This window comes from Peromyscus leucopus, chromosome 16_21 (genome assembly GCF_004664715.2).
Source record: "Peromyscus leucopus breed LL Stock chromosome 16_21, UCI_PerLeu_2.1, whole genome shotgun sequence".
Classification (NCBI taxonomy): Eukaryota; Metazoa; Chordata; class Mammalia; order Rodentia; family Cricetidae; genus Peromyscus; species Peromyscus leucopus.
Window position 1 is genome coordinate 15,850,783 of NC_051084.1, and position 23,631 is coordinate 15,874,413.

The 23,631-nt window shown below is 52.0% G+C and overlaps 1 protein-coding gene across 2 annotated transcripts in view; it reads left to right on the forward strand.

The window, feature by feature from the left end:
• Positions 1-3,954: 3,954 nt before the first annotated feature.
• The window catches only part of Trpm2 (transient receptor potential cation channel subfamily M member 2), a 51,631-nt gene continuing 31,954 nt past the window's right edge, over positions 3,955-23,631 (forward strand). The window contains exons 1-9 of one of the 2 annotated variants that reach the window (XM_028860425.2): positions 3,955-4,029; positions 6,934-7,213; positions 7,972-8,060; positions 15,101-15,269; positions 17,543-17,723; positions 19,046-19,212; positions 20,536-20,716; positions 22,027-22,088; positions 22,814-23,014. In XM_028860425.2, coding sequence (XP_028716258.1) covers positions 7,055-7,213; positions 7,972-8,060; positions 15,101-15,269; positions 17,543-17,723; positions 19,046-19,212; positions 20,536-20,716; positions 22,027-22,088; positions 22,814-23,014 — 1,209 coding nt within the window. In that variant the 5' untranslated portion in view covers positions 3,955-4,029; positions 6,934-7,054. Of the gene's footprint in view, positions 4,030-6,933; positions 7,214-7,971; positions 8,061-15,100; positions 15,270-17,542; positions 17,724-19,045; positions 19,213-20,535; positions 20,717-22,026; positions 22,089-22,813; positions 23,015-23,631 lie in introns of those variants that run through there. The other variant, XM_028860428.2, reaches the window with a different exon arrangement.

A 23,631-nucleotide genomic window follows, 5' to 3' on the forward strand; every position in this document is an offset into this window, starting at 1 on the left:
CTTGGGGGAGGGGCCTTGTGAGTCCTGTAACTTTCTGAGCTTCCTGAGCCTTGTGGGTTTCCTTTGCTTTTTCAGTCTTGTGAGACTCCCTCTTCCCTTAAGGAGCAAAATACTTCAGTTCAGAGGAAACAGCTACAGGGTCCCCTTCTCCTGCCCCTGCAGAAGAGGAACATGGCTGTTGCAGAATGCCATCTTCATCAGATCAACTGTGCCTATTTGCAGGAGGCCAGTAGTAGTCTTGTTGACTACTGATGTTCTCTCATAGAAAGAGTGGGTGGGGAGGGTCATTGGACCCTCACTTGAGAGTTTAGCCCCTCCTCCCAGCCATTTGTATCCAACTTTGCCCTAATGACATGAGGCCTTGTGGCCTTAGGATGTGAGGGAGTATATAGACAGGGGAGGTGAGTGGAAGGGGCTCTGTCTGTGAGGCTGTCGGGGAAGCTATCATCATGCTGAGTGAAAACATTACAATGTAGCTTCTTTGGTGTCCACCCCATGATCCCACCACTAATCTCTTACCTCTTTGTAGGTAATCCCAGCAATGCCATGGGTTCCCCCAGGTGAACTTTGGTGAAATTGTACTTGTGATTTGAAGTTAGGATTATACTGGGAGGGGGGTAACATTCTCCCTAGGGAAGGAATTCTCCATACAGTGCCCCTCCTGTCCAGCCCTGCTCCTTCTTCCTCTGTCTGAAAGCCCCACTTTGATAGCCCCCAAAAGATGAAACTCAGAGCCCAGCCCTGGTAAGTTACCAACAGAGGCCAGCAGAGGGCATCCGACCTCCAGGGACTGGAGTTACAGGTGCTGGTGAACAGCCCTGTGGGTCCTGGGAACTGAACTAGGGTCCTCTACGAGAGCAATAAATGCTCTTGCTGTCTGAGCCAGCTCTCCAGCCCCACACAGCAACTCTCTGAATCAGAGTTCATCTCCATTCTCAATGGTTACACGGGCCAGGTATCTCTTATGGGTTTAACCACTGGAGGTCTTTTTGGTACTTAGAGCCAGGGTGCCAGGGACCACAGCTACCTGTGCTGGCTCCTGCTCTACCGTCCTTACTACGGTTCCACAGGACAGGTCCCCAAAGGGGACATCTGACAGCGCTCAGCTGCCTTGGCTGTTCTTCTCTCCTCCCGGGACCAGTTCAGAACCTGCTGAGGAAGGTTGGCCTTCCTGGCCTCTCCCAGCCCCAGTGTGAGGAATTCATCTCAGAGGGAGGCAGGTGCAGTGGACGACTGCACATGTGTCCCCTGCAGACCATGCCAAGCTTTGCATGTGCAGTTGTGAGTCTCACAAACAGCAAGGGATAACCTCATCTCATTATAAGCTGTGTGTTCATGTCTCATATCCATATGCTTTTTAAAGTTTTTTTTTTTTTTTTAAGATTTTTGTTAAAAGACAGACCTTTTTCGTTAGATTTTTATTTCTATTTTTAACTCTGTGTATATGTGTGTGCCTATGGGTATGTGCTGTTGACTTGTACTGAAAATGTCGTGTGACCTTTTGGGCTCTGGGGTCAATCCAGCTCTCAGGATGATACTGTGCCTGTGTTAGCATTCAGCAGTATTGTAGTGAGTGGGGAGTTCCCAGGTGACCCTGGCTGCTTTTCTTACAACTTCCTGTGTGCTTTCTCACCACTGAGTTTCACAAGCAGTCCTTTTGCTGAGATGTTTCTAGAATGCAGAGGACCCGCTGTCTCCCTTGATGAAGAAAAGTGAGGATGTTTCCCCACTCTCAAGCCTGATTATCATCTCCAACTCTGGCACTGTTCCTCTTTTTCTTCTTCTTCTTCTTCTTCTTCTTCTTCTTCTTCTTCTTCTTCTCCTCCTCCTCCTCCTCCTCCTCCTCCTCCTCCTCTCTCCTCCTTCTCCTTCCCCTTCTTCTTCCCCTTCCCCTCCTCCTCCTCCTTCTTTTTTGTAAATAAAGTTTTATTGGTACACAGCCATGCTCATCCACTTACACATCCCCTGTGGCTGCATTTCCTAACACAAAGGCGGCACTGGGACCGAGCAGCTACTGTACTCTAAAAGTGTGGTGCTCTGGGCTCAGACCTCTTCTCCCTCCACAGCCTTGCTTCCTCAGTTCTGCTTCTCACTTGTGACCTCCATGCAGAGAGCCATCGGATCACCTCATTTCTGTGGTTTTCCTTTTTGCTGCCCAAGCAGGGGCTTTTTGTCTTGGGCATAATGTCCATGCCTTGAAAAAAAAAAAAACTTTTTGTGCTGAATATCTCTTTCGTCAGACTTGAGGCGACTTTCTGGCGAGATCAGCACATGCTGCATCTGAGTTTTATGGATGGTGCCATTGTTTTTTATGGATGGATATTTCATAAATGCCATTGTGATGGCATCTTGGAAGACGTGATATGGCCATCCTGTAACCTGTGGTTCTTCTCTAAAAGAAAAGGAGCCACTCAGGGCCACACAGCACAGACACTTCATGGGAGATGCATGGCTCACTGGCCATTTCTCCTTAGATGATGCTCCCATAGGGACCCTGGGCTACTTGGAACCAGAGGCCAGTCTGTTCATCAGCTGGCTGTGCTGCAATTACTGTCTTATGAAATATTAACTTGCCATAGTGATTTCAGTTAATGAGATGTCTTAGGGAAGAAGCATAGGTCCATGTGCTGCTGGTATGGGGGGTGTATACGCTTCCTTACTTGTTACCCTAGATCTGGGCATGTCTCCTGGGAGTGGCAGCTTGTCCTATAACCTACCACTCAGTGACCTATGGTTGCCAGGCACTGGGAACACAGCAGAGGACAGAGAAGAGATCGGGGTGCCCACACAGCGTGCAGCCTAGCAGGGCAGGCACAGCACTGATAACCATGTGTACATTTGCCTGGCCTGGGACCCACCACCTCGCCACTACTCTGGAGGAGAGACAGCCCCTCCCATTGCATTTATTTCTAATAACATGCCATAAAGAAGCTATAAAATGTTGTCCCTGCAAATAATATCTCTTAGCCACGGCTCCATCCAGGCTGGGGTGGCTCCTCAGAGGGGGAGATGGTGGGCAACCTCAATGAGCCAAGCTGGTTGCCTCATCTCAGGTGGGGAAGCCACAGGGTAGTTACAGAAGGACCTTCAATAGTACATGCTGAATCAGGTCTTGGACAGGGAACTAGCACCCTGAGGAGGAGAGGAGGGAGGAAGCTGCTGGCTAGGCATGACTTCCTGAGCAGATCCCCCCTCCCATCTAGATCAGAGACCGTAGATCAATCCTCTTTACTTTCCTGGCACTGAGGCCAGGGACTCAGGAGTTCTGCTGGGCATTGTCTACTGGTGTTGGGGATGGAGAAGGCAGAGTGTGATTTTGGGATGAAAGAATGGTTGAGGAAGTCACAGCCATCTTCTTAGGAGCCAGCGCAGTCCTTGTCACTTTCAGGAACCAGGTACAACACTTGCAGGGTAACTGGGGTGTGTGTGGTGGGGGGTGGGCATCTTTGGGTTCTGGAACCAGCCTTGCTGCAGGCTCAACTTGGGATTGATCCTTTGGGTTCTTCCTGTCCCCTCTGTTGTGTGACACATTTGGGGTATCCTGAGGCTGACGTTGCCCTCAGGTCACTCCCTGGGAATTGCTTTTTGGCTTTGGGTGCTGCTACTGTGGAAGTAGCTGTGAGGGACTTCTAGCAGGAGGGTTCTGAGATAGGTGTATGTTGGGTACTTAACTAGGCTCAGGTCCAAAGGGGCCCCTGACTCTCTATCCCAGGCTGCCCTTGTGGTTCTGGGCTTGGAGACAAGGCTTTACGCTTTGCAAAGATCTGACCCTCAACCCGCAAATGCCATTTTCTGAGCGTCTGTCACTAGGTGTCCTGAGAAGGCTGACTGACCCGCAGGTGGGGCGTCTCAGGGGGCCCAGCACATGCTTGGCTTCACGTTCTTAGTTGCCGCTGCCACGCCATCAGGCTGAGTGACGCAGAGTGCGGGGCGGGCCAGTCAGGCTGCGCCTAGCCCTGAGATGCGGGTCAGGGCTGCCGTCCTGCGCAGCTGCGCAGCGTGACGCTGGGGTGCGCGGCCTCTGAGCAGGTACCCGGCACTGGTGAAGGGGCGCCGACCCAGCATCTGGAGAGGAAATGCGGGTTCAGTCGGGGGAAGGGAGTGTTGGTTGCAGGGGCTCAGGCGGAATGCGGGGAGGGTGCTCCTCGGCACCGGGAGGGAATGCGTGCTGCAGGGGCTCGGGTTGCTGTGTCCTTTGAGTGTGGCTTAAGAAAGTGCAAAGACTGAGTCTTGGACCCTGGTGCAGGCATGGGCTGGAGTGCGGTCTACTCTCTGGTGCAGAGATTTCGGCTTGGGGTGTGTGGGGGGGAGGGCGTGCCCTGGGATGGGACTTAAGTTGCGGTGTTGAGGGACTGCAGGGTTTGACCTGCACCCAGGAACAAACTCTGGAGCTAGGACACGGCGCAGGCTCAGTGTCAGCCGGTGTGATCTGTGTCCACACCGCGGTGTAGCTCCCGGCTCTCACTCTGGACCCTCACAGGGGGCTGGGGCATCAGTTCCTGTGCTTTTCCTGTGTCTAGTTGTTTATCCTAATCGAAGTGTTTTCCAGGCTGGTATGTCCAGGATGCCTGGGGAGCAAGCAGAGAACTAGCAGGAAACCTGAGTGCCATAGAGTTTACAGTGAGCAGGGTAGAGAAGGTGCCACACTTCATAGCCACCAGCCAGGGCTCACCCTGCCCCCCTCACTCCCAGCAATAAATTCCCTTATGTTTTCTGGTACATCTGTGCACTGGGGTGGGTGGCCAGACACACCCTGGGTCCGGAGGTCCTGAGCTCAAATGTCAGTTTGGAAGATGTTCCCAGAGTCCAGTTGCATTTGGCTATACATCCATTCCTAATGAGGGTTATCTCAGCAGTGCCTGGACTCAGTTGCTGTGAGGCTGTAGGGGAGGGTGTGCCACTGCCCACCCACCCCCACGTCTGAGCCCCTTTTTTCTGTGCCCTGTGTAAAGCTCAGATTTGGAGGCTCATCCCACGTGGGGGTCCTGCTCTGTCCCAGGCAGCTTGCTACTTCAGGTAGACTAGACGACCCAGACAAAAAGATCAATAGATGTCATGTTGTGCATCCTGTATCCAGGGTATAGGTACTGCCAGGTCCTGTCTGTCTGTCCATTCACTCTTTTGTCTTTGGAGTGCTCTGGACACACACCCCTATTTTAGCCGTAAGCTAGTGTGGGAAAAGCTTCATGTAGGTGTCAGTGACTGGGGAACTCCACTGGTGGATAGACGGACTGAGTAAGGTCATTGTCAATCCTGGGTCTCAAAGCACCTTTTACTCCTTTTGGGCAGAGGATGGGGAGGGAAAGAGGCTGAGCCAGGGTCACAGTATGGCCTGAGGGCCATTATGGGTCGGGGGGCAGTGGGCATCTCAGGGCCGTTTGCAGCTGGATTTCCAGGACATCTGCAGAGACCCAGCGGCCATGCTGAGACAGCAGCTGTCTGAATGTGAAGCTGGATTCAAATACCTCGGAGTCCTTAGGACAGGAGAAGACATCAGACACTCCTGCTGTGTGCTTAGGCCTACTGTACTCCTGGCATCGGGAGGGTAGGCTATCTCAGGGTAGCTGCCTCTAGTCTAGGTCTCTCCATGCTGCCTGCTGTATTTCCTCTTCTGTCACCTGGGCTCCTTTGTTTCTCTGTAGATGGGAGGCAAGGTGGGTGGCTACTGCGTATACAAGACAAGGCTCTGAAAAGTCGCACAGGGACAAGTCATGTCCCATACTCTCACAGCTGTGCAAGAGGCTGCCCAGTGCTCATCCTCACAACCCTCAGGTTCTGTCAAGGAGTTAGGCCCGGGGACAAAACAGGGGGTGGGGTGGGGATGGGGAGAGGATGGCAGATCAAGGGGACAGCAACTGTAACTACAGTTCAGCCCTAAGAGCCCCGAGGAGGGCGAGTTGACCGGCAATTTTGGCAAAGAAATAGCTTGAGGACCTGGTGTTGAGAAGTGATGCTCGGTGCAGGGAGAGGCTGAGGTGTGGGGTTGGCTTTTGCCCCTTGGCAATCCTCTTGATGCCTGCTGGAGCAGTACATTGAAGGGCGATGAGCACCACAGGTCAGCATTGCGGGGTGTGTGTGTGTGTGTGTGTGTGTGTGTGTGTGTGTGTGTGTGGGTGTGGGTGTGGTGTGGGTGTGGGTGGGGGGACACGACATCTCAGGTCCAGGGAAGCCCTGCAGGACTGAATACCTTTGTTTCCCTTAGTGTTTTTTGTTTTGTTTTGTTTTGTTTTGTTTTTGTTTTTTGTTGTTGTTGTTGTTTTTTTTTTTTTTTTTGAGATAGGGTTTCTGTGTAGCCCTGGCTGTACTGGAACTAACTAGCTTTGTAGACTAGGCTGGTCTCGAACTCACAGATCTGCCTGCCTCTGCCTCCTAAGTGCTGGGATTAGTGCTGGGATTAAAGGTGTGTGCCTTTAGTTGTTAACTGAGGGAAACCGGCAGCTTTTTGTGGCTTCGGCAAAACAGAGCCCGGGAGGAAAGGGTTGGCACCAACATGCTGGCTGTGGTTGACAGCTGGCGTCTCACGATGTAGCGTTACTGTACTTGCCGAAGCCTACTTCGTGGGAAGTAGAGGTTTTTCATTTTCCTTTTGGAAAATGAAAGAAGCCAACTGATTTCTGCAATCATGAGATGCAGAACTATAGGTCACACACCAGGGCATGGGGTGGCCACAGGAATTTGCCTCCCTTCACTGGTCTGGGCGCTCATCCAGGGAGCTGGTGAATGGCGGAGCTATGGAGACACCTGAGATTACAACCATTAGGGATGGCCTCCCAGGGTCCTCAGATGCCTGTGTGCCTGTAGACTGTCCAAGGTGATAGATCTCTGGAAGCTTGGAGAGATGTCCAGACGGACACAGGGGAAATAGACCAAGACGTCACAGAGGAAACAGGTGGGCGTGCCTCTTAGAACCACAGCCTCGTCTTCCTCTTTCAGATGCATTTCAGTACCTCTCTGTTGGGGTGTTTTTCCAGAACCTCCAGCCTCACAAATGAGAAGACTTCCCTGAAGGCATCTAGAGGTCTTCACTCCTGGAGTGAATCTGGAACTGTGGAGGATGGAGTCCTTAGACCGGAGAAGAGCTGGTTCTGAGCAAGAGGAAGGTTTTGGGGTGGAGGCCAGGAGGGCCACGGATCTGGGCATGGTCCCCAATCTCCGGCGAAGCAATAGCAGCCTTCACAAGAGCAGGAGGCTTCTGTGCCCCTTCATTGAGAAGGTAGGCTCCCGCTGGCTGGCCTGTTATACCCTGGACCACAGAAGCAGTCCAATGGTTACCATTGGTTAGGGTGCCCTGGGCTAGTCAAGGCAGTCAGTGACCACAGGGTAGTCCCATCTCTTACCTGAGGCTGCCCACCTCAGGGCCTCCAACCCAGAAATGTTCTTTGGGAAAGGAGAGGTGGGAATATGATAAAGCACCAGCCAGATTGCTTACTGAGTGTTACCCTGCTACAGCTGTTTCCCCTTTCTTCACCGTGTGGGAAATGGCCAGGTGGACAATGATGCCAGATGATGGAAGCCCTCACTTTTCTTACCATGTTCTACAATAACTCTAGCTCCTCTTTCTGTGGAGTCCAGAGGCATCACCTCACGTCCCAGGCCAGTGTCGCCGGAAGCCCTTGAGTAATCATGTTGAAACATTTGAGTATGTGGTCGGGCAGGCAGCAGGGTGTCTTCAAAGCCAGGTACCAGGTTTTCACCCTAGATGTTCTTTTCATATCATACCACCCCCAAGGAAAGCAATGTGGACATATAGCCTATAAAGTGCTGAGGACAAAGTATCCTCAAGAGAAAACAATTGTATGGTCTCATGCCTGTCTCTTGAGTACACACCCAGAGCCCAAGCAAGGCTGCTTTTAAGTTTTGAGGTGGCTTTGGGTCCCTCAGTGGGAGCTGGTCAGGGAGCAGACAGGTGTCTAAGGGAGGCCTGGGGGGTATGTGGCTTCACAATGTCAACATGCTCCTTTTTACTCCCAGCAAGAAAACCTCAGCTCATGGATTCCTGAAAACATCAAGAAGAAGGAATGTGTGTATTTTGTGGAAAGTTCCAAACTCTCCGATGCAGGGTAGGTGGCATGGTTTTGACTAAGGTCTCTGATCCATTTCTCTTGGTACAGTGTGAATGGCTGATCAGATCCACTTGTGCGGCCTCAGCCAGGGCCAGTAAAGGAGCATCTGGTGTTCATGGCAGGCTGAGAATCCCCAAGTCTCTCCATCTCATCTCAGGAGACACTTGGGGAACATGCCCAGCCCATCTCCTTCATGTCCCTAAGAGTCCTCTGGGGGCATGGATTGTGCTTTGCAAATAGGTTGGCCTGTGGCAGAGGGTTGGGTGACCTGTCCAGTGACCAGTGAATGGGGCTGTGCAGAGCAACATTCAGATCAAGCCTGGTGGGCCAGGGCTCCATTCCATGTCTTTGGAGCTTCTTGTTTTCCAGAGTCAGGAATCCAGGAACTGTAGGGACCCAGGGGAAGTCCACAGGCCAAATGTCCTTAAAAGCCATGTCAGAGGGTCCCGCTGCTGCAAGGTCTCTGGGCTGCCCTTTCTCCCTTCACTTAGCCCACAGTGAGAGTACGGTCTCTAAGACCAGGTTGGAGGCATTTGTGGTCACTCGAAGCAGCTGGATATTGCTGTTCCTCAGATGGGACTGCCTGTGAGTTGGGCCAGTCAGAGGGACTATGGAGCAAATGGGGAGGGGCCTATCCCTGTTCCTAGGAATGCAGCACCCTTAGACACTGCTCTCTGAGGTGGGGGGTCCCTGAGACAGAGCTGGGTGATGATTCAGGATAGTAGCCCTCTATTCAACCACCTACCTTCTTCTCTTTCTTTTCCCCTGGAGAACTCCTCTCCTCCTTCCTCCTCAAGGCCGATGGCAGATACCTCCTCTGCCGGGTAGCCTTCCTGGATTCCACAACTGTACAGGACATAGCCTTCCCCGCAGCATGCTCATGTCTTTCTTTCTTTTTTTTCAAGACAGGGTTTCTCTGTGTAGCTTTGCGCCTTTCCTGGAACTCACTTGGTAGCCCAGGCTGGCCTCGAACTCACAGAGATCCGCCTGGCTCTGCCTCCCGAGTGCTGGGATTAAAGGCGTGCGCCACCACCGCCGCCCGGCTCGTGTCCTTCTTATTCCCACTGATAGCTGTGCTGTGCCTGGAGGCTCAGCGCTTGTCTCTCCTGCTCACTGCTCAGGTCCTTTGGGGCTACAATCAAGGCTGAGCGGCTTTATGACTTCCTGGGCCAGGGACACAGCTGGTGTTTGGCCCCTCTGTTCTGAAGGGCATGGGGAAGGATGTGATCATGTTGCCTCTGAACCCTGTGACCTCTCCAGGTGTGGTCAGTGGAAACCCAGGGTCACGGAGGCTTTGGGGCCCATTCCCTGGCCTGGTTTCTCTTCAGGGAAGAGTGTGATTGCTGCTGGGTCTAGAAATAGGTCCTAGAGGGAAAGGTCACCACCGTTGCTCACAGCTTCACGCCGGGAACCCTACTGTACCCAGGGAACAATCAGGTTCCAGCAAACTGAAAAATAACAGAACAAACCCATGTCTGTCCTAAAAACCACACAGGCTTCTTTTCACATCAGTCTCTAAGCAATCCAATGGCTCCTGTGGCATCCACCCTGTAACTCCTGGTTTAGAGGAGAATGACTATGCATTCTATGCAAATGCTAGGACACATGGGAGGGGTGTCCGTGTCTGTGGAGCCTCTATGGACACCAAGGAACCAACACAGAAAGGGGCCAGGGCCGCCATGTGGGAAGAACAGCCTTTGTCATGCCCCAAGGAGACCAGGGGAAGGGACACGGGCCACAGCTTCTGTGTGCCTCCCACATGCTGGCTTTGCTCAGAAACTGGGTAATCAGCCTCACTTCCCGAGGCTAGGCAGGGCCTGGCGGGAAAGTAAATGCTGATTCAGTCGATGTGCTCGGTGTGAGCTTGGGAGTCCCCAAGGCCACCCCACATGCTCACTGAGAGCTGGGAGCTCTACATGATTGTGCTTAAAGTGGAGGGTCATGGCTGTGAAAGTGCCTTCTCCAGGTGCCTATGCTGGGGCTTCTGCTTAGAAGCCAGAGAGAGCCTTAGTTACTGTTCTATTTCCATGAAGAGATACCACGATCAAGGCACACTCCCAATGACACACCTCTTTCGACAAGGCCACACCTCCTAATCCTTCCCAAACAGTTCCACCACCTGGGAACAAAGTATTCAAATACATGAGCCTATGGGAGGTCATTCTCATTTAACCCACCACAGAGCCGGTATGTACTGACAAATATGTGGCCACTTAGTTGCAAACCAGAAGGAACACCAGTGTTCGGCAAGTGTCATATTATAGCAGCAGGATAGACCTGGTGGGTAGGGGTCCTGTTCCCAGCCTCCAGTTGGAAGGCCGACTTCCTAGCAGGAGGATCCCCTGTCCATGGTGCTGGGTGGGTGGGGGACAGGCACCTGGCTTGCATCTTTCCTCTGCACCTGTCCCTGGAGCCAAGGACAGATGGCCGAGAGTACGCCTCTGCTCTGTCATTGCCCGTGGCACAGGCAGAGGGGCAGAGGAAGCGGCCAGCATCTTTCCTCTCAGGACAGAACTTAGGAGCAGAGTCACCAACACAGCCACTAATCGCTTTAGGAACTTCCTTTCCCCCTTTTTCCTGTCAGGCCTGGAACCGTCACTGCCTGACTCCACCCCCTGGCTTCTTAGTCCCCCAGTACCAGTGGCCACCCTCAGCTCAGCATGGATGTGTCTCATGTCCCTTTGGACCGTTGCCACCCCAGGCCAGACATTCCTCATGTTGCCGAACATCTCCCCCTCTCTCTGGGCACATTATCTCTTTCCCACCCTGCATCCTTAAAGTAGGGAGTGGGCTTGGGAGGGTCTTCAGCATTAAAGCACGGGTGCTGAGTGAGGCCAGGATCATCCCATCTGGGAGAGGGACTCTGAAGCATTGGATATCCCCCAAGAGCTCTTCTCTCCCTTCCTCTCCCTATGTTATTCTTGTTTATGCCTAAATAGGCCAAGAGTGTCTAGTTGCTGAATTTCTAGGTTATCTGTCACAGCACAGCTTTATGTTCTGGGCCAGGATGGAGAACACCTTGGGGGGTGTAAAAACTCATTTCTCCAAAGAGAAGAGAGAAGGGAGACAGCTTGGTATTACCTAGTGGGATCCTTGCCATCACCAGACCGAGATACAACAGCCAGGTCTTATCTCGGGGGCATGCCCCTGCCTTCACCCTAATCCCAGCCACAGAGGGAGGCCACACAAGTGTTCCTTAAGATTCCTGCAAGCAGGCTGCGGTCATGGTGCACGCCTTTAATCCCAGCACCTAGGAGGCAGAGCCAGGAGGATCTCTGTGAGTTCGAGGCCAGCCTGGTCTACAGAGCGAGATCCAGGACAGGCACCAAAACTACACGGAGAAACCCTGTCTCAAATAACCAAAAACCAAAAACCAAAAAAAAAAAAAATCCAAAAGTATCTGGAGTCTCTTTCAGGGGTCTGTATGATTTTTCAGAGTGGAGCCAGGGAATGTAACCCCTCATGATAACGTTGAAGAAACTGAGATGGCGGGAAGATACGGTTGCCTCTCCCGACCCAACCATCTTCTCCTGCTTGTCAGAGTCCATCTGGTTTAGATACATCCTTGGCCTCAGCTGTACCTTGTCTTTTGTAGGGCTCAGTATATTATGCTTGCCTCTTCTCTTTTGTACTGGGCTTCTATTCTAATTTGGAATAATGTGTTCAACTTCTTTCTAATTTGGAAATAATTACAGATTTAAAAAAACGATGTGCCAGCCCCCTGGGCCCAGGAGCTCTGCTCTGTATAACAGTGATGCCGTATCAAAACTGAGAGGTCAGCAGCGGTCAGAGTGCACTCTGCTTTCATGTGTGGCGTGTGTCCCCACTCACACCGGATGCATGCCGAGATGGCCCTGCACTTCCCCCATGGCCACACCCTCACACCCTTTCTTCCCCTCCAGCTACCAGCACTCCAATCTTCATATAAATGTCCTATAAATTTGTCATTTGGAGAAAGTCACATGACTGGAGTTATATGCCTCCAGGTCTGTGTCACACAGATGGCACCATGCAGAGGGAGCCTGTGCCTTTTGACACGTAGCTTTGAGGGCCATTCATGCTCCTGCCTCCACTCTTTACTGAGTAAGTCTCTAATTGTATATTTGAGGTGAGACTTCGTAAATCATAACGAGGTCTTGGTTTTTGTTTGTTTGTTTTGTTTTTTAATGCCATCTGTCTGTCGTCTGTCTGTCTGTCTTTCTACCTAGAACAGGCTGGCCTCAGACTCACAGATCTGCCTAACTCTGCCTTCCAAGTGCTGGGACTAAAGGTGTGTGCCACCGTGCCTGGTGTAGTCTCTGTTTTTCGATGGGTAAATTGAATCACTTACGTTTAATATTTAATACTATTTAATGTTATTGCTACGTTGGGGGCTTCAATCTGCCATTTTGTTTTTGTTCTCTGTTTTCTTTCTGTTTCAGTTCAGCTTCTTGGTGGCTGCTGTGGTTATTGAAGTTACATAACAAAGTGTGTCACAATCCATGAGTGTTGATACACCGAGTTGCAATCGACTGTAGAAATGCCTCCTTTTACCACTCCTCACTTCCAGTTCTTTAGAATACCATGTCTGACCCAGTTCAACCACCAAACGTCATTTTAAAAACTTAAGAGAAAGCCGGGCGGTGGTGGCACACGCCTTTAATCCTAGCACTCGGGAGGCAGAGCCAGGTGGATCTCTGTGAGTTCGAGGCCTGGTGTACAGATCGAGATCCAGGACAGGCTCCAAAGATACACAGAGAAACCCTGTCTCAAAAAACCAAAAACAAACAAACAAAAAAACCCCCAAAAAACAAACAAACAAACAAACAAAAAAAAACCCCAAACAAACAAAAACAAAAACCAACCAACCAAAAAAAAACCCCCAAAAAACACAAAAAACAAAAACAAGCAAATAAACAAAAAAACTTAAGAGAAATTAAATATATTTACTCACATTTTTACTTTCTGTTGTTTCATCTTCCTCTCTGATATTCAGAATGCCTTCCTTTGTCCTTCCACTTCTGGTTAGATAATTTCCTTTGTCATTTTTTTAAAAAACAGGGTCTCATGTAGCTCAGGTTGGCCTTGAACTCCCTATGTAGCTGGAGGGGACCTTGATTTAAGATCTTCTTGCCTCTAGCTCCACCTCCTGAATACTTGGGTCACGGGGGTCCACCACCATGCCTGGTTCATGCAGTGCTGGCGACTGAACCCAGGCCTTCGAGTATGCTAGGAAGACCCTGCCGCCTGAGCCCCGCCCCCACCCCTTTAGCCGTTCTCTGAACTTGATCTACTGTGGACAAGTCTCCTTAATGGCAGTTCAGCTAAAAGCATCCCTTGACTTCATTCTCAAAGGATAGATGAAGGCTGTAGAAGTCTGGGTTGTAGTTTTTAGATCTTTCAGCCCTGAACCTCTTTATGTGGCTTCCATGGCGTCTGATAAGAAATGTGTTGTTTATAAGCTGGGTAGTGGTGGTGGTGGCGGCGGCGGCGGCGGCGGCGGCGGCGCACGCCTTTAATCGCAGCACTCGGGAGGCAGAGGCAGGCGGATCTCTGAGAGGCTGGTAGATGGCTCAGCGATGAAGAGCACTGGCTGCTCTTTCAAAGTACCGGGGTTCAATTCCCAGGAACCCCATAGTGGCTCATCTCTGTTTCTATCTCCAGTTCCAGGGAATCTGATGCTGTCTTCTAGCCTAGTTGGGCACCAGGCTCATGTGCAGGCAAAGCACTCATACAGATTAGCACAACAACAAAAACAAGAGCCTTGTAGGGTTTTGGCCTCACTGCTGTCCAGCTTTTTTCTTCTTTGGTTTTGGAAGTTTGATGATGTCATCTCTTACCATGTGTCTCTCTGGGTTTGCGCTGTTTGTTCATCACTCACTCAGATTCTCGGATCTGTAGGTTTAGTTATTTACGTGTTTGTTTATTTTTTAAAGCAAACGTGGGAAGTTGGGAGAGCCTGTGTAAGAAAACTGTGAACTTACTCTGGACTATGGATGGGGCAGTGTGCAGAGTGTTCTTCCCACCAGGTGGCCTTCTAGAAAGGATTGCATGAACCATGATAAGTGGATGCACTTGAAAACAAGAACACAAGGGAATCCCCGTGGCGTGTCCACGTTATCTCTGTGGGGAAGGCAAAGGCCTGGGAAGGAATATTCTTGGTTCTTTTCATAGAACCAAAGATGAAAAGACATAGCACCAGGTGTATAAGCTCGCCGTGCTTATATTTACTTAAGCTGATTGTAAACATCACCTCATGTTTTACTTGCTTTAGTAATAAAAATGAGAAGCACTTTCTTTATACCACTTTGGAGCTCAAATGCTTTGAGTCCTATGGTCACTCCACACAGGTCTTTGGCATTTTGATCCAGAGACATAGCCTGGCTGGCCAGGGGTGGGTCAACAGGAAATAGGACATTATTTCTTTACACGGCTTTGCTGGCTTGGCTTTTCTTTTTTTTCTGGGACTCGGATGACCCTGCTGGTCTCCCGTGGCTCTGTGTCTATGCATTTCTATTTTGGTTTATTTTCTCTCCCTCAGTCCTTACCTTTTGCTAAGATTTCCAGTTGCCATACTCTGTCTTTCTAGAAGCTGCAGTTTGGATTCAGGGTGTTTTTAGTCACTCACAGAAGCATTTTTAAGTTGGTTGCTGTAAAATCCTCACCGGAAGGTCCCCACACCTGTACCATCCTAGTGTGGGTGTCTGTCCTAGCTGCTTAGGACAAGACTCATGATTTTTCTGGCTTTTGAGTTTTAGATGGGTCCTGGCCCTGAGGGAGGGAGAGGCAGAATCTCATTATTGCCACAGGGGAAAAGTTCAAAGTCCAAGCTCACGGGCTATCTCTGTTTAGTTCCTGACTGATGCTGCCTGGCTGGGAGGGCAAGGATGCCTCATACTCACTGCCCACATGGTCCCCTTGACGCTCAGGCATGTGTCTTGTCACCTGCTGAGTGGGATGAATGTCCTGGCTCTCCTCTGGTCCCCCTGATGTCCCGGTAGAGAGAGAGAGAGCATCGGAGGCATTCCATTCCCATGATAACCTTGTTATCTTCACAGGAAAGTAGTGTGTGAATGTGGTTACACCCATGAGCAGCACTTGGAGGTGGCCATCAAGCCTCACACTTTTCAGGGTAAGGAATGGGACCCGAAGAAGCATGTCCATGAGATGCCTACAGATGCCTTTGGCGACATCGTGTTCACAGGCCTGAGCCAGAAAGCAGGGAAGGTGGGTCCCATTATGCTCACTCTTCGCCATGTTGGCCCCTGTGACCCTGTAGCAGATCTCCTGGAGGGGGGTTGGAGTTGGGGGGAGAATGAGAGTAGGTGTCTAGCTGCCTGGAACCCACTATACACGGAGGAATGGCATGGGGTGGTGTGCACTCTTCAGGCAAACGAGAGGCATGTAAGCAGAGGGAGGAAGGCAGGGCTTCCCGAGGGAGGCATGAGCTCATTCTGAAGGGTCTCCCGTCTGCCTGGGTCTAGAGGAATGAGGAGAAGAACTCAGGACCTAGCACAGAAGTGACTGGCTTCTGAGTGGTGGTGAGGTCTCCGGAAGGGAGGGGAGAGGGAGAAACCCCGGGTGGGAAACAGAGGCAGGAGCCATTCCTGGTGGCTGTACCCTGGGCTGGAGAGGCAGACACAGCTGCAGGAGGAGGTCCCGTCACCTGGCCTCAGGTCAGGAAGAGAGGCACGAGGAGGTCTCACCTCTTGCTCAAAGCTGCGGCAGGCAGAGCCATGGTGGGTGTGAAACCAGCTGATTCCCAGTCCCAGTTCTTAACCTGACAACCTTCTCCAAGGTTTGTCTCCAAAGCTGCTTCTCCCAGGGCAGTGACGGGGACAGTCCCAAGCCAGGGACAGTTAGAGGTAGGGGATAGTACTCCTGTTCTACCAGTGAGTGGGACATTCATTGAGAACCATAAGGTGTGTCCTGACCTCAGTGAATCGCCTCCTGAGAGTATATGTCCCCCACTGTGTTACTTTCTTGTCCCGTGACAAAAGGCAGTTTCTAGAGGAAGGATTTATTCTGGCTTGCGGTTTGAAGAGATACAGTCCATTGTGGTTGACACGGTGGAGTTCCAGGTGCTTGAAGCTGTGGGGCGGGGGAGGGGCTGAGGCTGCTGGCTGCATCCTGGTGGGTCAAGGGATAGATGAGATAGAGAGAGAGAGACAGATGAGAGATAAAAAGGGAAGTTGGGCTACCACCACTAAGTCCTGCTCCCCAGAGACCAGCAAACACTTCCTCCAGAGAGACGCTACCTCCTAAAGGTTCCACAGCATCTCAGTACCTCCAACTGGAGATCAGATGTTCAAAGATGATGAGCCTGTGGGGGAACATTTCATGTTTAAACTATAGCACCCGCAATGTGAGCCCATAGCCCCTTTCCTTCTGGACATCATGTGGTTTACAGTCTAAGAGCAAGACCATGAGAGGGTGGTCCTGGACCCCTGCTCCTCCCTGTGAGAACAGCTGCTGTGAGGGCTGACAGGCAGCAGCCACCGCGATATCAGTTAGCGTTCTTTGTTGATATGCAGTGTCCTGTTTGCTCTTGAGACTCCTAATGTCCCTTTGGATTTTGTGATGTCCGTCATCCTGCCCATTAGGGTCCCTTGGGTGGATTCTAGTCAAGCTGGAGCTCCTTAGACAGTTGATTTAACCAGAGTGGAAAAGTCCACCCTGGGATGTGGGCTGCAGTGCTTGCCTGGCATACATGGGTCTCTGGATTCTATCCCAGGTGTATGCACATACACACACACACACACACACACACACACACACACACACGCATGCATACACTCACGCACACATAACGTCTAGAAGGAGCATAAGGTGTTCTGGAGTGTGAAGCCAAGGGGCCGCCCCCTCCCACCTCCCGTACCCTCACCCTTCTCAGAGGCAGACAATGTGTACACAGAGCAGGGCCAAGCCCAGTAAACCCAGTGACAGGTCAGGGGTGGGAGTGTGAGGAGACCAGGAAGCAGATGAGAGGGAGGTCAAACCACATGGAGGAGCCAGTGCAGGGGGTGGCATAAGGAGGGTGTTTGTGGGGGGCGGTCTGAGGTGCCCCCTAAGCAGAGAGGATGAGGAAAGAGGAAGTATGGGAGAGGGAGCTGGGCCTAGGGGCTTTGTAATGAATAGTCTGGCTTTACCTAGGGAGCCCCTGTACTTGGGCTTCTCTTCTGGGCTCACCTCCTCTTTCTTCTTACAACCCATGTCTTGACTATGCTTTGCTGGCTATTTTTCTTCCCGGGTGTGAACTCAAGGTGTCCAGCCCCAGGCCGAGCAGGCAGGGCACAGGTGAGCCCACTCTGTGCTGAACATGAAGGGTGAAGCCATTCTCTCGGGGTTCCTTTACTGTCTCCTGCAGGGCATCCTCACTAGCCCCTGCGGGGTTCTCTTTCTGTCCCCTGCTCAGTTCCCTTGCCCTGCAGGATGCCCGCACTGTCCCCTGCAGGGTGTCTCCTGCAAGGCCCTCTCACCAGCCCATGATTCCCCTGCAGTATGTCCGGGTCTCCCAGGACACGCCCTCCAGCGTCATCTACCAACTCATGACCCAGCACTGGGGCCTGGATGTCCCCAACCTCCTCATCTCAGTGACCGGCGGGGCCAAGAACTTTAACATGAAGCTGAGGCTGAAGAGCATCTTCCGGAGAGGCCTGGTCAAGGTGGCCCAAACTACAGGTGAGTGCTGAGGTCCTGCCCAGGCCGTGAGGACAAGGAGGATGAAGGGGATCTTTGGGGGTCAGCATCATCAGTACTGGAAAACTCTTGGGGACAGCTGAGTTCACACCCTGGCCTGGGCCAGATTCCTTGGGCCTATAGACAGCACTTCCCTTGACGCCCAGTTGCCTCTCAGCTCACACTATTTATTTCCATGATGTTTATAGTCACATACCACTGCCATGTGCTAATGTGCTAGATTTATTTTTAAAAGATTTATTTTTACTTAGTGCCTGTGTACCTCTCTCTCTCTCTCTCTCTCTCTCTCTCTCTCTCTCTCTCTCTCTCTCTCTGTGTGTGTGTGTGTGTGTGTGTGTGTGTGTGTGTGTGTGTATATGCCACATGTGCTCAGATGCCTGTGGAAGACAGAAGATGACATTAGATCCCCCGGAGCTGGAGATAGAGGTGGCTGTGAGCCTTCCAACATGGATGCTAAAAGCAGAACTTAGGTTCTCTGGAAGAGCAGCCAGTGCTCTTAACTACTGAGCTCTCTCTCCAGACCCTGGGTTTTATTTTATTTTAACGTCCTCATCGCGTGTGTCTTTGAGGCGCTGATTTCAGAGGTCTGGCCAGCACTGTGCAGTAAACTCACCCCCCAAACAAGAGCAGACGGGACTTGGCTCATGTAGCAGGCATGAGAGCTCCGCCCACACGCCCTCTCTTTGGAGGTCAGGCAGGACCAGCAGAACCCACTTGTCACTTGCTGCTCTATAGGCAGAACTAGGTCACACTCAGCCCTGGCATTCTTTCACTGGTCAGCATGCAGTGCGGCCCTGAGGGTGGGGTAGACAGAAAGAGTGTCCCCTGTAGGGGCTCCCAGGGACTGTAGTAAGCCATATGGCTGTAGATGTATGGTCGGTCATTGGTTAGGAGTAGGGCCAAGGGATGGGGAACATGGGCATCACCTCCCACTCTTGGGTCTCAAACACTGACAGGAAAGTGGAAAGCTGCAGGTCCTGAAGTAGGAGATCCAGACCGTTTGTGCTCCTCAGCCTGGGACAGAGAGAAGGCAGAGGGCCAGGAGAGGCCTGCAGAGAGAAGATGGGAGTCTTTTCCATTGTTGTTTTTGCAATGTGGGGAGCTCAAGTCCCAGAAAGGCATCAGGAAGATGCTGTCACAACACAGTGTCTCTTCCTTGATCCTGCTTTAGAGGCATATCTGCCAACGTACTTGAGAGTCTGATGATGAGGTCCCGTGTCAGGAGCACACTGGGACTCTGGGTGTCACTATTGGCTTGACAGGATGCACACTGGAGCCTAGAGGCATGACTTGTCTTTCCCCAGGGGCCTGGATCATCACTGGAGGGTCCCACACGGGTGTGATGAAGCAGGTGGGTGAGGCGGTACGGGACTTCAGCCTGAGCAGCAGTTGCAAAGAAGGAGAAGTCATCACCATCGGTGTAGCCACGTGGGGCACCATCCACAACCGAGAGGGGCTGATCCATCCCACGGTGAGTAGCCACTCCAGAGTGAGCCTGGGTCAGAGGAGGAAGGCTGGGAGCAGAGGGTGAGGAGTCTTTACAAAGACTGTAAGGGAGTGTGGTGGGTGTCAACATGAGTGTTGGGGGAGGGAGGTGGTGCTGCAGGGCCCGGGTCTGACTTAGGTAATGTAATACCTCGGACACAGTGAGCAGGGTGGGCAGCTAACATGGACAGTCTTAAGATCACAGGAGGGATCCACATGTTGATTATTACCAGGTAGAGGTACATCCCAAGAGTTGCTTTGATGAGAAATGGACTTCAAGGACAGGGAGTGACCAGCCAGGACCACACAGCCAAGCAAGCACTGGGGTAGGACTGAGCCAGCTATCTGACCACAAAGCCTGAGCAGCGCCGTGGAATTCCACAGAGCCGTGGTTTCTGGCAGTCAGCAGCAAGTTGGGCTGCACTTTAATGCTACACCCAGAGCTTGGCTCAGCAGCTGCATAAGAATAGAGACTTGAGTTAGATAACTTGGTTCACTGAGTGGGATTTTCTAAGGACACATTGGATCTGTCCTAATGAGGACATGGACATTTCATTCACAGACAGGGAAATCTGGGGACCATATAGTCCGTGACTAGAGAAAGCTTCTTGTCACTGCTGGCCCAGTGTGCAGTCTCCCTGTCCCAGTGGTCCTTTGTCAGACAACATTGCTCTAAGGAAGTCTTGCTCTTTCTTTGGTGTCTGAATCATGGAGTGTCTCCCTGGGCAGGATGGACCAGCTGTCCTGTTTTGCACAGCCTTTTTATGGTGTAAGCCTGAGGCTAAGGGAGGCCAGGGGAATTCCCAGCTGAGAGCTGTTGTTACACTGTTTCATCCTCTGTGGACAGTAGAGAAGGTGTCTGGTCCAGAAGGTTAGTTTCTCCGGGGTGCTGTAAAACATGACAAACTGGTGGCAGAAAGCAACTAATTTATCTGTCTACAGTTAGTCGTCACTCTCCCACAGCACAGACACCATATCACTCAGCCACAATGAAAATGAGGTTATATACTATTCTGGGGCTCTGATGAGGACCTTTCCTGCTCTTTCAACTTCTGGTGCTTCTGGGAGTTCCTGGGGCCCCCAGTCAGATCATTCGGATTAATTTTCTCTTGTTTAGATCCTTAATATCAGAGCTACAAAGGCTCTTTCTCCAAATAAGGGGCCACCAGCAGATTTTTAGTCTTAGGGCTTGGTATCTTCGGGGTGGCATTATGTAAGCCATTAGACCCACCCACGCCCATTTCCAGAATACAGGTATGACTTTTTTTTTTTTTACCAACCTATGTGAGTCTCCCCTGGTCATCCACAGGGAGGCTTCCCCGCTGAGTACATGCTGGATGAGGAAGGCCAAGGGAATCTGACCTGCCTGGACAGCAACCACTCCCACTTCATCCTGGTGGACGATGGGACCCATGGGCAGTATGGTGTGGAGATTCCCCTGAGGACGAAGCTGGAGAAGTTCATATCAGAGCAGACAAAGGAAAGAGGAGGTAAATGCACATGCTTCCGAGGGCATTTGGGGCAGAAGAAACTGAGGCTGGCTCTGTGTCAGAGCCACCGCTGGCCATGGCCTGTATTGTACGTGGAGGTGAGATTGCAACACACCTGTATTCATTTCCCGGGTCCCTGTCTGCTTCTTCATGGGGACCTGTCTTCTCTTGCTGCCTTAGTCGGTGGAAGGGTGTCAGTGAAGGCTTGTCTGTTTTCTGTCCGTTAGTAGAACAGTCTACACTTTCAACTAGAGGCAGTTTCAGGCTGGGACACGAGAAGGGATGCCAGCCAGAACTCACAGCTTGACCTCAGTTGCTTGTGGGAAGGTGGAGCACCTAGTGTGTGAGGTGAGGAGAGAAGAGGGCACAGGAAGTGCAGGGAGGACTCCAGCTCAGCACTGGGTTGCTTGGGACGACTCTGGGTAGCTTATTTCAAGCTTCTCTGTGCTTCCTGAATCAGGGTCCTTAGTGGGGCTCATCACCCCCACCCTAAAGTCACCTCCCTCAGATCTGGATGGCGCAGAGCTTGCATGCCCATTAAGTTCCCAGGGGGGAATCTATTGCCTGTTCAGGCACCACACTGGGAGAGCACTGTTCTCACTAGGAGAACCCAGGGTGAGGTGTATGGAGGCAGGGACCCTTGTTGGCACCTCACCCTGGGTGGGCTTTGCTGCCCAGGGGAAGGGACTCCTCATATCATCTCTATTTCTCCTGCCTTCTGAGTGGGGTTGGGTAGAAGGGCAGAAGACTCATGACCTGTGCCCTACCCCAGCCCGTGCTGGATGGTTCAGTCCCCTCCTTGTGCCAGCTTGGATTTTGAGGTAACTTACAAAGGACAGCAGAGAAGGACTGGCTAGAGTGGTCCACTGGGTAGAGAAGATGGGGTTCCGTTCTTGTCCCTTCTGCACAGGAATTCATTCAGGATGGGGTGGGGTACAGGTGGCAGGATGGGGTGCGTAGTTGGGTACAAGAGTAGGGATGTGGTAGGTACAGGGGTAGATCAGGGGTAGGTGCAGGGGTAGGGTGAGTGGTCAGGGGGAGAGGCAGGGGCAGGGAGAATGGTCAAGGATAGGGGTAGAGCAAATCCAAGGATAGGTGGCCAGGTAGTCTTGGGTTTGCTCTTTTATGGTGCATGAACAACTTGTCTGCAAGCCCTCATCCTTCACCTATAGTAGCTGCCCATTATGGACCACTCGGCTGGTGCTTCCCCACATGACTAGGGTGAAGTTGGTTGGGCGGAGGAAGCAGCCTCTAATAGTAGGTCCGTGCTTCCCCCACCACGGCTTCACATGGGCTCCACGTCTGCCTAGGTGTGGCCATCAAGATCCCCATTGTTTGCGTGGTGTTGGAGGGCGGCCCTGGCACTCTGCACGTGAGTACTAGCTGCTGTCCATCATGGGGCGCAGGCCCTGCTATGGAGGAAGGGCTGGTGGGTACTTTTACTAAAATCTGGTGCCATCACCGGGAACACGCATGGCATGCTGTCCTCAGGATGCGGAGGGGAGGGAATCCACCACAGGACAGGGATGTTTCCAGGTGAGAGAGGAGACACCTCATGGGTAGACCCTCACGTGGGAGAGGTGGCTTGGCTTTGGCCCCAGTCATGGTGGGGCTGCTGACTCTCTCTTCCCAGAGCCTCTCCAGAAGGCCTTCAGCCAGTGTCCCAGGTGCTGCTCTCAGAGCACAGGCCCCAGCTCCAGCCCAGCTGTTGGAGCTAAAGTCTGGGGTTTTCCTCCTGGTCCCGGTATCCCCTAGGCTTTGGTCATTCTGGATCTACACAGCATCCCTGTGAGTGGGTCTGGTCAATGACTGTGCCATGGACCCTTTTGTTACAGTTGTATTGGGTGCTGAGTGACAAGCCTGAGCCAGGAGTACCAGTGGCACACTCCTTGGGTGTCAGCAACAGCTCTTTTGTCTCTTGAAGAGTGGGGTGCACCAAACCAGTGAGGCCTTCTGGAAAGTTCCAGCTTCACAGGCTCACTCTAGCAGCAAGTGACTTGCAGCCTTAGCTGCCACTGAATGATGCTGTGTTTCGGAAGTGTCAGAGCCGGGTGAGGACTCTGGCCAGCTCACACTTACTTGGTTCTGGTTTTGCAGACCATCTACAATGCCATCACTAACGGCACGCCCTGTGTGATAGTGGAGGGCTCCGGCCGAGTGGCTGATGTCATTGCCCAGGTGGCCACTCTGCCTGTCTCTGAGATCACCATCCCCCTGATACAGCAGAAGCTCAGTATCTTCTTCCAGGAGATGTTTGAGACTTTCACCGAAAACAGGATCGTGGAATGGACCAAAAAGGTGAGACACATTGGTTTACGGTCACCAGGCCGACTACCAGACAGACCAGGACTCCGGGGCTCTGAAATGGGTCAGAGTGGGTGCACAATTGAATTTGCAGATGGTGGGGAGCTCTGGGACCCAGGACAGGCAGGGCCTCCTAGTTGGGCACTGGGAGGTTGAAGCGTATGACAGACAGAATGCTAAAGGAGAGCTGAGGTTTGAACTCGATTTACAGAATGCCAGGGCTGGGCTGGGACATCTCAGAGCTTGAGAGTGTTGTTCTGGGACCCAGAACATGCTGGACTGGAGGGGTGCGGTGTTTGGGGAGGGGGTCAGGAAGCACCTCAGAGCACAGGAGGGGTCTTGGCTGGGATGCTGGCAGCAGAGCTTACCGGCTACAGCAGTGAATGGCAGGATGTGATCCAGCCTTGTCTCCACATGAGAACTCTAATGGAGCAGCCTCAGAAGGGCCCAGCACCCTAGTCTTGCAGCTGGGTTTTGGGGTGGTGCCTTGATGAGCTCTGCAAAGTGTGTAGTGAGTGTCTGCACCTTTGGTCCCGGCGCTCAGAGCTCACCCTCAGAGTTTTACACAGGGTGTGAGCATCCTGGGGTGAGTGTGAGCAGTGCTAGCTTTG